Below are 18067 nucleotides of genomic sequence, written 5' to 3'. Positions count from 1 at the left end.
CTCAGCTCTTCAGCTTAAAGCTAGCACTCTACCACTTGAGCCATAGTGCCACTTCCTGTTTTCTGGTGGTTTATTGGAGATGAGTCTCTTGCTTTCCTGCCTGGGCTGGCTTTGAACCGCGATCCTCAGATCTCAGCCTTCTGAGTAGCTAGGATTACAGACATGAGCCACCAGCGCCTCGCTCTATCATCTTTTAAGTGCACAGATCTTTGGCATAAAATATGTTCATATTGTTGAACAACTATCCTCACCATTTGCTTCTAGAATTTGGTCATTATCCCAGATTGAAACTCTGTCCCCATTACAAGATAACACCCAAGTAACTCATATTACCTTTAATTATTACTATTATTTGTTGGTTCAGGGCTTGAACTCTGGGCATCATACTTGCTTGGCTGGCCCCCTTGCTGGCACGCTACCATTTGAGCCATTTTTTCAGCCTGGCATTTTACTGCTTTTGTTTTTATTTTTTTTTTTTTACATTACGTTTTTTTAATTAATAAGTTTTTTATTGTGAAAACACCGTACAGAGGGGTTACAATGACATGAGCAACATAATGAGTACATTTCTTGTCAAGCGTTGTTGCTTCCTTCTTTGTTTCCCCTTTCCATCCCTGCCCTCCCATTTTCCCCTCCATCCTCCCTCCCTTCCTACCCCGCCCACCAAAGTTGTAAAACTCATTTTGTAAAGCTTGTTTTTAGACATAACGACTTGTACATCTCATTGTTGCAATGGGTCCATCTGTATCCCTATTTAAACAATTTGTTTTTTCCCTTCCCCTCCCCAAATTATACCAACATCAAATACAGTGAAAACAGGAATTATACCGTGGGGGACAGACATACAAAGCAACAACAAAAAATCATCTTATAAATATGTTAGAAACAATAGCAAGAAAGAAAAACCATTTGAGTCCTTATCTTGGGGTTCATTTCACCTATCAGCTATTTTAGAGGTATAGTCTCATGGATTTCCTGCCTAGACTGGCTTTCTACTCTGATCCTCCCAGATCTTAGCCTTTTGAGTAGCTGGGATTACAGGTTTGAGACACTGTTAGCTGACTTCTATAACCATTACAGTGGGAAAAAATGTTAGCAAAAATATATTAGAGCAAACATCTTTTGGACAACATTAACTTAATGGATTTGATATTGTAAATTGTAATGATTATTAAACAAGTTAATATGGTTCCAGTCAGTAATTTCGTGCTTTACTAGCCTGTCCCTGTAAACCTGAAATGCTGACCTAACCCCTGTGTTTTGCTGTCATGGATCACTGCAGAAAAAGCCGTTTGAGTTGTCTTAATAGTAGACTTTTCCTACAGCTGTTGATGATTCCCAGAAGAAGCTGTGTGTTACAGCAGAGCCACCTGGGCATGCAATAAGTTATATATCTTTATACAACTCTTCCTCAGTGTTTAAGATTCTAAATGTATTAAAGGTTCGGCTGTGATGGAATACTGCTCTTTGGCCTTCTAGGTGTGCGTGTGCTAGTACACCTGGGACACAGGTGGGAAGCTGTGTCTTGTCCACTTACCATAGAGGAGGAATCTAAAACTCAACAGTGTGCTCCCCCTCTCCACCCCCCCCAGTCCTTCTCTGAAAACTTGGTTTCTTGATCAAACTGGGGCCCGAAATCAGGGCCTCACACTCACGTGGGTTTCTTGCACTTGGCTGACCTTGCACCAGAGCCATATCTCCAGTTCTGCTTCTTCCTTATTAAATGATAGAGTCTCATGCACTTTTCTGTCCAGGCTGGCTTTGAACTACAATCTTCCAGATCTCAACCTCCTCCTACTTAGAATTATAGGAGCGAGTTGCCAGTGCCTAGCTTACCCTTGTTTGAAAAGGCATTGTAGCCATAGTTATGGTAGCAGTGTTTGCATTGGAAATACCTTAATTTTCAAGGAAAGAAAAATAAATTTCAACAAAAAAGAAAGAAATGAAATATTATGCAGCATTTAAAGTAAAAACTGTCATTCAAACATGGTCAAATTTCTGTAAACTTGCCAGGTGTTAGTGGCTCATACCTGTAATCCTAGCTTCTCAGGTAGCTGAGATCTGAGGATCACGGTTCAAAGCCAGCCCAGGCAGGAAAGTCCCTGAGGTTCTTATCTCCAATAAAATTTTATCTCCAATAAAAACCTCCAGAAAACTGGAAGTAGCTCAAGTGATAAAGCTGACGAGCTGAGGGATAGTGCCCAGGTGCAGAGTTCAAGCCCCATGACAGACAAATAAATAAATAAATAGAAATTAAAAATAAATGAATAAAACTAAAAATTAAAAAAATTCTGTAAACTAGTATGAATTTTAAAACAATGTTGTATTTATTGTTGGAAAGTTAAATATAGGGAAGATAGAGAAATATATCTTATTATGGCAATTCTTGATAGAGTTTCAAGTCCCATTTCCTCCACTTTAATGACAGCAATCCCTGGATCTTTTTTTTTTTTTCTTTTGCAATTCTGGGGCTTGAACATTGGGCCTGGGTGCTGTCCCTGGGCTCCTTTCACTAAAGGCTAACACTGTACTATTTGAGCCACTGTACCACTTTGTGATTAATTGGAGATAAGAGTCTCATGGACTTCCCTGCTCAGGCTGGCTTCAAACTGAGAACCTCAGAACTCAGCCTCCTAAGTAGCTAGGATTACAGGCTGAGCCACCAGTGCACACATTGGCAACCCTGTATCTTTTTCTTGGGAAAAGGTTGCATGTGTTCCTAATCTAGGGTCTTTATTTTGTCATTTATAGAGCAAATCTTGAATTTCAAAGGACTTGAGCATGTGACAAAGTCTGTCTTGCAATTTATTATCTCATTGGCTCACTGCCCTTGGCAATTAAGAGAAGATTTATAGACATGTCCACTGAACAATTGGCAATTAATTTGAAATTGGATGCCCAAAATACAGTATTATTAATGGAATGAGAAGGTTGAAGCTTTGTGCATCCATCCAAATGTCATGGGCCACAGAGTGAATGTTAATTGGTAGCATGGTTAACCCTTCCCTTGTGTACATCAAGGGAGGGGGGGGGGTGTTGAGTTGGACAATCATAAACCCTCACAGCTTGGCTAGTTGGGAAATAAACTCTGGTGTAAGCTATAAGGGTCCAGCCTGCAACTCCCTGGTTTATCTTGATAAGTACCCTACAGAATCTGTGAATATGTATGAATCTATATTATGTTATATGTAGAAAAAGAGATAATGTGTCCTGAGTCGTCTTGGAATTTTTGCTTTGGACTTTAGCAATACGTTTGTATTGGTTGCTATGGATGGCTCAGATGGACCTGCCAGTGAGCTTTTAATATTAGGAACTGTTGCCATTAGCTGAGCATCCGTAATTCATGCCTGTGTTCCTAGCTCCTCAGGAGGTAGAGACCTGGAGAATCACAGTTGGAAGTCAACCTGGGCAGAAAAGTCCATGAGATTTCATCTCCAAGTAACCAACAAAAAGCTAGGATGGAGACTTGGTTTGAGTGGTAGAGTACAGGCTGTGAGCAAGCAAGCAAACTGAGGAAGAATACAAAGCCATGAGTAGAAGCACAATAGTGACATAAATTAAACAATTAGATAGATAGATAGATAGATAGATAGATAGATAGATAGATAGATAGATAGATAGATAGATAGATAGATAGATAATGGTTGTGTTCTAAGAGAACTAGAAGACTGCAGTTGGTAGGCAATGGGATTTTTGCTGGTAAACACTGTCATCTTTTCAAATTCTGGAGTGCCTTATACCTTGAGCTAGAATTATATATAGAAAATCATATAATTATATATAAATGTGACTATTAGATACCAGATTGGTTAGATTGTTTCCTGAAGTTCAGCTGCAGGTAACATAAATCCATACCACTTTAACACAAGTGGACTTTTATTCATTTCTAGGAACACCAAAAATCTCCCTAAACTTGTGTTTTGTTTCTGGCTCTTTCTATGTCAGCAGGGTAGGTTTTATGGTTATGTGCGCTTTTCACAATATAACCTCAGTTCATTTTTGCACTGACTTTAGTTCTTTGACCCCACCTCTACACTTGCCCACTTGACATTTGGACAATTACAGTCTCCGTCTGTCTGTAAGTGCTTTCTCATGGCTAGCCACGCTCTACATGTGTCATTCTCCTTTCTCCTCACCTCAGTCATGTGATAGAGTTCTATTATGTCATGATTTATTTTTACAAATGAGGCAAGTGCATTTGAAGCCTTGGGCCTAGGCTTACCAGATTTAAAAACACAGAGCTAAGATTCATGTCTAAGCCTGTACAGCTGCTCAGATTTGTTCTCTTCCTTCAGGTGCACTCCTTTGTGGAAATTGAGAACTGAAGATCTAGAACCATGCCTAACCCTAGGAGCCACTCAATCCTTATGTGTATTTTAAACTTCTGAAACCAACTTTCTTGCAGTACAGTGCACATATAACAATGCATTTGTTGAATGTATATTGTTCTGTAAGTTCTGACAAACCACATTACACCTCTACAGACAGGAAAGGCTATATTGAACAGTTCCTCAAAGGATTCCTTTTTGTGCCCTCAGGCTCCCCCCCCCCCTTTCTTTTGACAGTACCGCAAATGATTCTAAAACTGATCCTTTTACTTTTGCCTCTGCTGAGATTATAGGCATTGCTCACCGGCATATTTTCTGAGTCAGAGTATTAGTAAGTTTTGCCTGGGCTGGTCTTTCAAAACTCAACCCTCTCATCTCTTCTTTCCACATACCTGGGATTACAGGTGTGACCTACTCAGCCATGCCCTGTCTTCTTGCCTTTGAAAAAATCCCAATTATGTAAATTATTTTTGACATCAGTAGAGTTTGAACTCAGGGCCTCATGTTTGCTAGACCTTACCATCCCTTTCCTGATTTACTCTTTTTACCTAGGGGGGAGTTACCATCTAATGACATGAGGTTTGTGGTTCCTACTATTAGGGTGAGAGCTTCATTGTTTCTCTAAGGATAAAAATACTCCATAATGGTTTATGTTGTCTAAAAACAAAAGCACAATCTTAGTCTCGTTCCCTTTTGCTATCATTGAAGCCTCTTTCTCCATTAGAAGTGAATGCTACCTGGGTTGGTCCATAAGCCTTCTATTGATCCTGTAGACTGTAATTTGTGATTATAGTTTTTGAAAATGAAAATCTCTTTTCTAAGACACATTTTTTGGTAACAAGGTAGTATTCTTTAAGCTTTTCTTTTGTTCTGTTAAATACTGAGGATTTCAAAAGAATAAACCCATAGACCTACTTAGACAACTGGAGCTAAAGCTACAACAATAAATAATTTAAAAAAACACTAGGTACTTAGTGCTTGAAAGGCAGTGGAAAACAAGGAGATGGATAGATCAACATGAACTATGAAGTAGAGATTGCAGTCATCTTTACCTCCTGGGCCTAAGTTTTTCTCCCTAAAGGGAATAGCTGTCCAAGTTTTCTCATAATTGCTTCTAATACATGTTCTTCCTTCTTTCCTTTCCCTCCTTGTTCTCTTTCTCCTTTCTTGAGAGCATCATATGTGCTCAACCTATGCTCTTACTACTGAAATTCCTTTCAACACTCTTTTCTAAATGTCTTTTACATACACACATGCGCATGTGCACGCACACACACACACACACACACACAAGGACACACCCCAAGCACCATATGATCTTGTTCCTATGTGGAATCTATAAAAATAGATCTCATGGTAGTTTAGAGAAAAGAATGTGGTTATCACAGGCTGGGGTGGCAGGCTGGAAAGGGGGTGGAAAGTAGTTAGCCAAGAGCAAGAAAACTCATGTGCTGACTAGAGATAATAATGTACTGTACATCTTGAAAAGCTAGAAGACAGGATTTTCAATGTTGTTCCCATAACCAGATTAGAAATGGTTGAGGAGATAAACATATTTAACCTGACTTAAACATTGTACAGTGTATACATGAATCTAAACATTGTATGGTGACCCATAATAGAATTAATACATGCAGTTTTCATACATTTCAGTTTATTTTTTCTTGGACAGCACTGGGGCTTGAACTCAGGGCCTCATGCTTGCTAAGGAGGCTCTCTACTTTTTGAGTCATGCTTCCAGCCCCCTTTCCCACTTTGATGTAGAGTCTTGCTACAGTCATTCTTCTTGGACTTCCCTATGTTGCTGGGAATGACAGGTGTGTGGCACCATGCCCATGTCTGCCATGCCCAAGGGGGATGCCATGGTTAGGATAGAGACTCTTGAACTCTTAATTCCTGGCCTGGCCTCAAGCCACATGCAATCCTCTGATCTTCACCTTCAAGTAACTAGTACTATAGACTTGAATCCACCGAGCCAGGCTTATACCTTCGGAAAATGAGGGAGGAATCAGACATAGTAAACTCTTCCACATATTTCCTCCCTCCACTAATAAAATCATTCAGAAGTTAGAGCTTTGAATATCAGAATCATTCTTTAGTGGAGGACTGAGCTCTACTGAACTAGTCTCTTCGGGTTGCTTATAAGTCAGTCTCTCTCTCTCTCTCTCTCTCTCTCTCAAGTTTATTTGCTTTTAGAAAAAGTCTGTAGTAAACTGCTGGAGATCTGAGCAAAATGTTACTAATACAGTTGTAGGTAGGGGTGGGAACATGGTTTTATGCTGTGCTATTTGCATATTTATTACATCGTTTGTGGGCCATACAAAATGACCAGTACAGGCAGGTGGTTATGGGTACCCCAGGAGCACGTGTCTGTTTTCAGGGCATTAAATGGCCTGCACATAGGATGTTCTCTGCCTTTTAGGGAAGCTCTCACCAGTTCTGTGAGTTGACAGTTACTGCTGGACTGGCATCCATGAGATTTCCATCTTTTCTCTCTTACTAATAGTGTCTGTAATGTCTGGAATACCCAGACATTAATCTAGCAGTAGCCTAGATTAAGTTATTTTAGTGTTCTCCATATTGTGTGAGCCAAGGCCTACAGCACTGCTTTGGTGCTGATGTATTTTATTCCTTTCTTGCTTGTTTTTTCCCTCCAAAGGGAAACCAAAGCCCATCCTCCTAGTGACAGGGGTTGGACCAGAATGGTTGCACGTGGCTTTCTTTCCCCAAGACTACGCCTTGGGGAAGCCCTGTTGACCTGTTCTCTGTTATGTCTTTCCCACAGGAGGGAAGCTCACCAAGGACCTGCGCCACTTCCTCAATCAGCGCTTCCAGAAGGGGTCCCCAGATCATGAGCTCCAACAGACCATAAGGGATAACCTTTACCGCCACGCTGTGCCTTGTAAGTAGTTAGTCTTTTACATTACATGGAGGGGAGTAAAAGAGCTCAGCAGCTGGTTCTGGAACACTTCATGATGTTATGAGGCAGGCAATCATCATGTACAAGGAGACAAACAGCATAGTGTCTCGGTACACTTGAATTTCACTTCAATTCTGGTACTTACTAGATTGCAAGATGAGCAAATTATCTCTCCTTTGTAACATTGCCTTTTCAAATGAGTGGGAAAGTAGCAGTAGTAGTTTCATCAGAGTGTTGTGAGGGGTACATGAGATAGACACCAGGAGTTGGAAAGCATTGTCATGGTGTAAGTGTTCAGAGATGTTCACAAACCCGGGTGCTGGGCTGCAGGTTCTCAGAACGGCCTATATGGAAATCACTGTGTCCCCAGCGGCTCTCGCACAGGACACTGTGTCCTCCGTACCATGCTTCTCCTCCCTTTAACTAAATTAACAAATTCACAGGTCAAAATAATTTAAAGAAATGGTTTCCACAAACTAATCCCCCCGCTCCAATACTCATTAGATAAATCACAAGCTGTAAAGCAAGATACAAAGCCAGAGATCTCCAAAACCAAAGTTTCTGGTGAAGGGATGGCAGGCAGGCAGCTGTGTGTCTGTCTATGTCTAAGGATGGATAGGTGCGTTGACAGCTTGTTGGTAGTACAATAGTCCTACGCTCTACCACACTTGTTCCTAATTATAAGATTTGACTCTGGAGAGACATGGAGGTGGTTCAGTTTTATTCACAATACAGAGGAAAGGTTGAGTCTGATTTTAGTACTTACAGTTTTCCTCTTCTCTGTTACTTTGTCCCTCAAAATTTGAAAGTTTTTTTTTTTTTGGTTGGTTTAGAAACACACTTTTTAAATCCACCCGAAAAATATTTTAATGCTTCAGTCTACTCTACTTATCTGTGATTTGTTTTCTGTAAATTGTTTTCCTTAAAAGTTCTTTTTTAAAGTGATGTACTAGAGTGCTATTGCCCAATAAGACTGTAAAATAACAAATGGGACTAATCTAAGGCATTGCATAGACTTGCAAAGACTTGGAGGGTAAGCCTAGAGTACGATGTGGGGCTTAGTTCTGCATAGCCCTCTGTCCTCCCCTGTACTCATTATTAAACTAAGGCTCTGAGAGGAAAGGAGGGATACTGAAGGGGACTTGGGACAAGGCCCTAGTGTGGCTTCTTTTCACAGAGAGGCAGAGCTGCAGCTGACAGTGTGTGATTAATGCTGACCTGGGTCTATAGCCCTCACTTCAAAAACTCTAATTCCATGAATATCTGCATGATAGCTCTGTATAATTTAGATCAATAATGAGTGGAGTCGGGGCTTCCATTCCATTTTGATGAGGAAGAGGCTATAGGGAACCAGTCTTGGGCTCTGAGAGTCTGGCATTGCCCTGCCCTTACTTCCTGCCTATCATATTTCACTCATGCAGTCCCTCTGAAGGTGGGGATCTTTAACACCCATTTTACAGATGAATCAACAGTCTCAGGGAAACGAAGTAGCAGATCTGGTCTGTTCCCACGTCCCTCCCATGGCTGCTTTCTGAGGTTGTCATCTGTGCCACAGGTTGGATGTAATTGTGCAGAACTCCATGATTGCAGACTCATGATTGTTCCCTGGGTGATTTTTCCCCCCCTTGCTTAGATTCCAATTTAAGAAATGAGGATGAAGCAAATGAACACACCATTTCTTGACGCATCTGTGGTGTTACTATGGTTACATTTTGGCAAGCTTTCCCATTTATTTTTTTTTCACACTGATTTATTGGACCTGACTGTGAGCTGGATGGCTTGATTTGAAGTTTACCAAAATGACCTCCATCTTTTAAAAACAGTGGAGCAAATCATGTTTGCCTTTGCTTGTAGCCAATGCTTGGTATTGATATTTTCTGTTTTATGAAACCACTAAGTCAGGAATTTGGAAAGCAGAAATGGTTTCCTTACTGAAAGAATAGACAAGTAAGAATCCATTATGTATTTGCTTCATGAAGTGAGATGGAAATTGAGAGGAGGTCTGTTTCTGGAACTGGCATGTCTGTTAACACAGGTCAAACAGGGTAACCTGGGGCTCTATTGTAGGTCTGGATCTCTTTGGTTATGTTTGTGTTTATGCTGATGTCACATGACCTCAAATCAAAGCTCACTACATGCATTGTGTTAATGCATGTCTGAGCCCAATGTTGTAACTGGACCATAAGGAGCCAAGTTCATGCACTTAGTACTTGACAACCTTTTGCCAATGACGCTCAGACCTTTCAGGACTTTGAAAAGAGATGACCATTACTTGCTGATGATGGGGAGGGGGAGGGAGTATGGAAGGTAAGTCTGCTTTACCTGTACTTTTAGGAAGCTTATGGGTTGTTAGAAAGAATAAAGTTCCTTTTCTATTCACAGATTGTTTCACTGCAGTCAGAATGTGATCTTGGTGGACCTCACTATTTAGAGTTGAGTTTTACCCTTATACTTTGACTGAGACAATATAGGTGCTAGCCACTCTGTTTTTACAGAGGAGAAGATAAAGGAGCTATTAGGCTCCAGATTATACCACTTCTAAATGCCACATTGCTCACATCTTACCCATTATCTGTTGTTATTTTTTATTCTTTACCAGCTTTATGGTGGCATCTATTTAATAAGTTCATCCAGTGCTATTTTTGTTAGAATTAGTCTTCTCTACTTCCTTTTGAGTTTCCACTGATTCAAGAACTTTTATTGTTTCTACAGTGTGCAAAAAGTCATTTTAGTAGAAATTTAATTATATTTACTGATGAAAAAATAAAAGGAGGGGCAGAAAAGGAAGGCAGGCATGGAATGGATCACTATCGGAGTGTGAAGTCTGAGGCCCCTGTGGCTTATGCAGGCTATATAACCCCTTCAGAAGCCCATGGACTCCTCAAGAAAATAGAAACAATAGTACTAGCTGGAACACTGCTTCTCTGTGTACACACAATAGCCCTGTGAGGTGGGTATCATTAGAGGAAACAGAGGTTCAGAGAGGTCAGTACTGTCCCTACAGCAGCATAGCAGGGTCCTGCTTAAATCTCTACCTCCCAATATTGGCTGTAATTAATAATACCTCAGAGTCATATAGGAAGCAAAAGAAGAAAAATATTTCTGACTGCTAAATTTATGGTTTTAGCTACAAATGATGGAGTATAATGTTTTGGGGAGTGACATAAGGTTCCTTACTTAATAATAAGTATGTATAACCAAATGTGGTGGTGCACATTTATAATTCCCATACTTGAGAGGCAGAGGAAGGAGGTACTCAAAGTTGAGACCAGCCTGCTCTTTATCATGAGTCTATATAATAGCAAGACCATGTCTCAAAAAAACATAAACAAACAATTACATTTGTAATGTAATACAATTTTAATAATGATTACTCACATTAAAAAAAAAACCCATTGTGTAGTTATCTTAGACATCTAAATTTACCTCTTCTGTTGGTTCTCTTTTTATTTCTGAGGAAACCACCTTTGATTAAATGGATGTGAAATACCTATGAACATCCTCATTTCTATCATTCTTGAGAATCATCTGATTAATATTTTCATCTCTCTCACCTCCAGTGCTATTCACGTTCCCATCTGTGCTTCAATCCTAGAACGTCTTTCTGGCTTCAGCTCTCCTCTGCCATTTTGTGACTGGCTATCTGGCTCCCTCTAATTTCCTTACTTTCTTTTTGGGGGCTTGGTTGTGGGCTTTGAACTCAGGGTCTGGCCACTGAGCTTTTTTGCTCAAGACAAGTGCCTTGAACCACAGCTCCACTTCTGGTTTTCTGGTGGTTAGTTTGAGATAAGAGTTTCACAGACTTTCCTGTCCCAGCTGGCTTTGAACCACGATCCTCAGATCTCAGCCTCCTGAGTCACCTCCTGTGTGAGCCATGAGTGCCTGGCTTTTCTACTTTCTATTTGACTGCTTCTCAGGCTTTTAAGGTTTAGCCTGAATGTCACTTCTGCCATATAGTAATCCCTGCCCTCCTCACAACTCCCAAAGTCAGCAGCCTTCAAGTGTGTCCGTGTCTGCAATGCACGTGTCATACTAGAAGGAACTTTAGGTGAGCCAGGTGCTTTGTCTCTCTCAGTGACTAGTGTGATCCTATCTTGGTGCATTAAGGATAAATGTTTGTTGAATGAGTGAACAAATGAAGTAATGGGAAAAATACTTGATTTTTTTTTGTTGTTTTATATGAGTTACATAGCGCGTGTGTGTGTGTGTGTACTTGAACTCAGGACCTAGATACTGACCCTTAGGCTGGCACACTATCACTTGAGCCACTGCTCCACTTCTAGATTTTTGGTGCTTAATTAGAGATAAGAGTCTCATGAAAAAAAAATTGAAGGAAATAATGAAAAGAAATAATCGACTCTTTGGGTTTGGATGAGTGGCATTGAGTAAAAGACATCATGTTCAAATCCTGGTCCTGAACCTAAAACAATGAAAGGAAAAAAGAGTCTCATGGATATTCATGTTCAGACTGGCTTTGAACTGCGATTCTCTGAGTTCATCCTCCTGTTTAATATTACAGGCTTCAGCCATCAGCACTTAGCGGTTATGTAGCTTTTGAGAGCAACCGGAGTTGCTTTTGCATAGACTTTCAGAATAAAAGAACAACTAAAAGGTTTGAGCCCCACTCACAGATTATCAATGGGACTTCTGGATTACTTGCTGGGTAATCCAAGCTCAGAGGAGATACCTCAAGGTTTCTGTGAGCCCAGAGCCTGAGTACCCACTCACAGATCATCATAATTATGGTCTCAGTATCACCACATCTCCTGTGATGATAGCCTTCCTGCTTTATGATTTCCTGCCCTGGTGGATGTGACAACATCAGAGATCGTTGCTTTGGAATGGCGTCCCTCCCCCAGGGAGAAAAATGGGTTACCTGACAGGGCTTGTCATTTGCTCTACTGCTGCTGTCAGAGCAAGATCCAGCTCATTCTGCAAAGCTGGCTGTCTGGAATGCTGAGCACTGTCCCTCCTTCCCTTCCGCTTTGGGGCTCTGCTGTAATAGGGGGTTCATGTTGCTCTTCAGACAAAGGTCATCCAAAAGAGGAAGAGATAAGGCCCGGTTGTTTCTTGGCTTAATACTCAATCAAGGCTCTCCTTGATACTGAAGCCATTGTAACCGGACTGAGAGGTATTGATCACTGACTTAGAGGAGTTTATGGATGTATTAAATGTGTTTGATCTATAAGACCATTTAAATTTGATGTGGCAAACGTAGGTGATCCTGGTCTTTATTGATGGAGGCACTGTATTCAAACTGTCAGCGTAGCCTCTGCTAACATTTGCCATGGTTTATTATTGTGAATGGGGCCATACATTACCTGTGGGGCTATTTGAGCCCATTTTCTCTTGAGCTAGCTGTTTCCAGTGCTGCTTGTCTGAAGTCAGCTTGTTCTACTGAGGTCTTTAACAGTTAGAGCTAAACTCGACATTTTTATCAGCAAGACACCAGAATAAAGATCCTGATGATGGAAAGTAGTCATCTCCTGGAATGCACTTTCTGTGTTAATGTTGGTTTTGACAGTAGTGGAACAGTTCTGGCTGTAATTCATAAGCTAGATATTTCCTCAAACACCCATAGGACTGACCAGATGAAGGGCCCTGGAAACTTTCATAGTATTGTTATGGTGGTTGTTCTCTAACCAAAGGAAGTTTGACCCATCACAATAATAATGGTTCTACAGTGTGAAGACGCACATAATAGTGCAGGCAAGGAGTTCCGTGCCAACTTAAAAAATTATGGGATTAGAAAGAAAATACATTTTGTTTAGATGTGATTTAAAGTCTGGGAAGTTTCGTCCACATGATACAGGATATCGGAAGGTGGTGAGGGACATTGTAAGGTTCTTCGTCATTTGTTCACTGAAGCCAGCATCATGGAATCCGTATTTACTTCTTGCAAGTAGAGGATTTTCACATCAGTGAGCTAGATGAAGGGCCATTCATCGCTATTTCTAACAGGGATAATTCTTTCTTGTTGGGACTCTGTCTGCCCCAGAGAAGCACAAACTCACCATGGGACCTTGCTGTGAGCTCTGGTGTGAAGATCTTCCCTAGGATGAATTGGTTTGTTGTTTCCTTTTGGTGTGATCTGGTACAATGCCTGTCATTAACAAAGATCCACTGTGTGCCTTTTTGTCAGTAATGAAAGTGACATATTGCTTTTGAGAGTTGCATGCCATTGGTTATGAGGGATTTCTGATTCCAATCAGTAGTTCTTTTGATGCTCTACTGTCTGTCTTTCCTTCTCATTGCTTTTGCTCATCAGATGTATTTTATGTCTTTCCCCTTTGAGATGATCTAGACTTGATTTTAAGTTAAGCTTCAAGGTCTACTCTGATATTTGAAATTCTACCCGAGATAGGTAGCTGTCATCTATCACTGTACCAATGGAGTCTGAGCATCCTCTAGGTATCATTTTGTTAGCTCTGTGTGAGCAGACAGAGCAGATGATGTAAATGGCAGGGGTTACTGGCGTTGCACAGGAGGGAGAAGAGATCTCAAAGATTGAGCAGCACCGAGGGCCAGTGCTTTATAATTTAAAATGTTAGTAATAAAAAGAGTCACAAGGAATGTTTGGTGGGTGTTCCCAGTGTGTCAGGAAATCTGGTAGTCATTCCACTTATATTATTTCCTTTAGTCCTCTTAACAGTGTTTGGAAGTATGTGATTAGTCTGATATTCCAGTGAAGGAACTAAAGTCTAGTGAGGCCTCAGATCATGCACTTAGGAAGTTATCTTTCTAACTCCACCTGCTAGGTCCCCAAGTCATATCTTAAATGATTACATTTTATGGCCATTTTGTCCTAGCAGATGGCTTCTTTTAGTAAAATGCCCTTAGTAACAGAAAATCACATCACCCTCAGGCTACAGCCTAGAGTTCTTTCAGGAGCCTAGTGCTGGTGCCTCAGACCTTAAATCCCAGCTACTAAGTAGGCTGAGGCCTGAGGATTGCAGTTCAAAGCCAGCCCACACAGGAAGTTCCAGGAGACTCATGTCTATTTAACCACCAAAAATTCAGAAGTGGTAGAGTACCAGCCCAGAGAGAAAAAGCTAAAGGGCAACATCTAGTCTTTGAGTTCAAGCCCCAGTATTTGTGCCCCCCCTTCTCGTGTGTGCACACGCATGCACACACGCACACACACACACACACACAGAACAGAGGTCTAATCAGCATTCATTGACATACTCACTCACCACCTTTGTTTGTTACTTGGTTGACGTAGACATTTCAGTCTTGAGTACCGGAGACAATAGCAACCTCTCCCACTGAAATGTTTTGTTGGTATGCTCAGGTGTCAAGTTTTCAGGCCTCTGCTTTTTCATTGTCATGATTTATGCTCAGGAGAAGTATATAATAAATACCCAACAACAAGCCTTACATCTCACAGATTCTTTTCTTAGCTTACCTGCTCCTTGCCTATCCTTTTTCTGACAGGATATTCAAAGCCAGCATTCTTAGTCTTCTCAAGTTTCCCTTAGGCCTTTAGTTTTAGTTTTGTGTTGCTATCCTAGGAACACTACCGATGAGGTAATTTATAAAGAAAATAAATTCATTTCTCATGGTCTTGGAAGCTGGCAAGTACAGGGTCAAAGTTCTGCCTGATGAGGCCTTCATTGCTGGGTGAGCACTCTTCCATAATAAGACTTTTCTTGGGATGAAGAACCCATTCCTCCATAAAGCCATTAATCCAGTCCCAAGCCCTATGACCTAATAGTGTTGGGAGCTCAGACTTCCAACCTATTGCTTGGGTAAGTTTCCAAAACACAGATTTTGAGGGGGATACACTCAAACCCTAGCTGCCTTATTCATAAGAAGTTTTTCCTTACCTTTTCCTTACCTTTATTTTTTTCCAATAGCTAAGTGTTTTACCAATGGCTTTCTAACATTTGTTGAATAATGACTCAACACTAGATGCTAGGCAAGAATATAGTGAAATTAATAATTGGATGATTTAGGCAATAAACAGCATGCTTAAAACAGCACATTCTCTGCATAGTCTCAGCATCAGCTAATTCCCAATGTTCTTTTTCTTTGTATTTCTTATTATATGTTGTTAACCCTAATTGTCATTGTATACTTGCTGAGTGGATAGAGTCACAGGAGAGGAAAGATGGGGGAAAAAAATTTCCAAACATAAAAGCTCCTAACACTTATCTCAATTTATATGTATTTGTTAATAGATTCACATAAGCAAGGTTTGGTTTTTTATTTCGTGGTTCTCGAGTACAGAAATGGCTAAACTCTGGGAATTTAGTCTACTTAGAGTTGATGGTGATTTAAAATCTTCTTATGAAAACATGTTAGACTAGACACTAGACTAGTGATTTATGAGTTTGTCTCTTTTAACTGTCTTCTAACTCCAAGAGGCACAGGGTTACTATTCTGTTTTATGTGTTATAAGGATACAGTTGAACTGTGGAGAGAGCTTAGGTAAGGGACCTGTCCAAGTTTTATAATGACATGACTCAAGTTCAAATCTGGTTCTAACTATCTCCAGATTCAAGCTCTTGGTTTATTATTTCTCTTCTCTGACGTCATCTTAAAGACCATTCTAAAAATTAATATACTGAATAGCATATGGATTAGTCCTTTGCTGGGTGTAGGATTCTAATATATCTATGTGGCAGTCATGTTAATTTATTTAACTGCTTTTTAATTTTAGCTGACATTTGTCTTCAAGATTTGTTGCAATTATAGTGCTATTTTAACAGCAGTTTATGAAGGTATACGCATAGTTATCTTTTCATAGTTATCTTTACCATCTATTATTTATGTTAAAAGAAGATATTACCATGTTTCAGTTTCCTAAGAATGATTTAAATCTAGAGAATACAGTGTAGTATAAGTGTGAAGAATTCTCCTTTTATGAAAATATGTTCAGTCAAATTAAGTACAAATACATTTTCTGACTTCTCTTTGCATCATATGCATTGATGCTGAGGTCTGTAAGAACGTGTTGGTGCTTGGGCTCCAGTTGACTTGCATTAGCTGTGGTATAAGATAAGCTGTTCAAAATCGTTGCCTTGACCGTTGTCACTTTTTTATACATTGTCACTTGTTTGACTCACCCACAACATCACTGAAATAGACTTGTCAACTAATCAATGACAAAATTGTATTTAAAATTAAACAATTACTAGGGGCTGTGGTTGTAGCTCTGTGGTAGAGCATGCTTAGCATAAACAGGGCTCTGGTTTCAGTCCCTAGCACCCTTATGTCTGCTCCCCAAATTAACCAGTCATCCTTATTTTTAAGGAAATAACACACTAAAGTAGTTAGAAGTAGCTGGCCAGAATTGGCTAAAAGCATGTCACATGTCTGGAGAGGAAGAGAGAAGAAGAGAATTAAAAAGCAATAAGCAGCCAGGTGCCTTTGGCTTATGTCTATCATCCCAGCTACTCAGGAGGCTAAAATCTGAGGATTGAGGTTGGAAGCCAGCCTGGGGAAGAAAAAGTCTATGAAGCTCTTATCTCTAATTAACCAGCAATAAAGCAGAAGTGGAAATGTGACTCAAGTGGTAGAGGGCCAGTGTTGAATGAAAAGCTTAGGGACAGCACCCAGAACCTGGAGTTCTAATTCCAGAACAGGCACCAAAACAAAACAAAGCAACAAAAAATTGTAATTCACGGAATGCCAGGTTTACTCTTAGTATTTTAACTACAGTGTTTCATTTCCATATGAAGAAACTGAGGTTGGTAAGGTTGACTTGCCTACAGCAGTGAATTAAGATGGAAATGTACACAGTCAAATCAGATACTAGAACTCCCATTAATAACCGCATTTGCTTTGCTTTGAGCATGTATATGTAGCTACATATATTCCTACATGAATATAGTTAGCAAATAAGTTAGAAAAAATTTACCTTAAGTAGGTTCTAAGAATCTGTTAATGGGATTCTAGATAAATATAAGTATATACTAAACAAAATAGTAACTAATATTGAGTGCTGGTTGTTCATAAATTTCAGTCTAATCTTTCAAGAAAATTGGGGAACAGAAAGGTTAAGTAACTTACACAAAATGCTATGGCTTATAAGTGGTAGAGCTATACAGTGTTGTTCTACTTCATTCTTAATGAGTGCTTCATATTGTATTATGAAGAATTTTTTCTAAGAAAAAGAGTCACTAAGTATATTCTTTACTTGTTGGGTGGTAGTGTATTTTGTTTTCTCTGATTACTTTCTAGAATTAGATCCCTTGAAAGCTACCATGGGATGTGGTGGTGCACAGTTACTCTAGCTACTCAGGAGGCAGAGGCACAAAGATCAAGAATTCAAGACCAGCCTGAGCAGAGGTAGAGAGACCCTGTCTTGGAAACAAAAGCATTGAGCTATAACTCAAGCGGTAGAGTGCTTGTTAGTTAACGTTGAGGCCTTGGGTCTGATTCACAGCATTGGAGAGGAAAAAAAAAAAAAGAATCAAACCCCTCACAGTGCACAACTCGGGTGATGGTAGGGATTTATTGATACCCTTGGTAGTGGGCAGTGCCCCATTTCCAATAGCAGACACCTAGCTGGACACATACCTGTGAGTGAGTAGAATCCAATTGCCATTTATTCTGGAGAGACCTGTCTCAGCAATGCTTTCTAAATAAAGTGAGATGGTGCCTTCTCCCAGTCCAAATACTATCTGCTAGACACTTAATCATCTGAAGCCTAATCCAATCTAGTTACAAAAATTCAGAATTTTTTTTTCTTTTTTGTCAGTTGTGGGGCTTGAACTCTGGGCCTGAACACTGTCCCTCAGCTCTTCAGCTCAAGGTGAGCGCTCTACCACTTGAGCTACAGCACCACTTCCAGTTTTTAGTGGTTTATTGG

The 18067-nt window shown here is 40.2% G+C and overlaps 1 protein-coding gene across 13 annotated transcripts in view; it reads left to right on the top strand.

Moving 5' to 3' along the window:
* Window positions 1-18067, top strand: part of Magi1 (membrane associated guanylate kinase, WW and PDZ domain containing 1) — a 545100-nt gene that overhangs the window by 311936 nt on the left and 215097 nt on the right. For all 13 annotated transcript variants that reach the window (XM_042679996.1, XM_042680003.1, XM_042680000.1 and 10 more), the window contains exon 2: window positions 7114-7230. In XM_042679996.1, the coding sequence (XP_042535930.1) occupies window positions 7114-7230 (117 nt within the window). The remainder of the gene's footprint in view (window positions 1-7113; window positions 7231-18067) is intronic.

Source organism: Dipodomys spectabilis, unplaced genomic scaffold, assembly GCF_019054845.1.
Source record: "Dipodomys spectabilis isolate Male_0828 unplaced genomic scaffold, ASM1905484v1 ptg000054l, whole genome shotgun sequence".
NCBI classification, from domain to species: domain Eukaryota; kingdom Metazoa; phylum Chordata; class Mammalia; order Rodentia; family Heteromyidae; genus Dipodomys; species Dipodomys spectabilis.
This window is presented reverse-complemented; position numbering and strand designations above follow the sequence as displayed.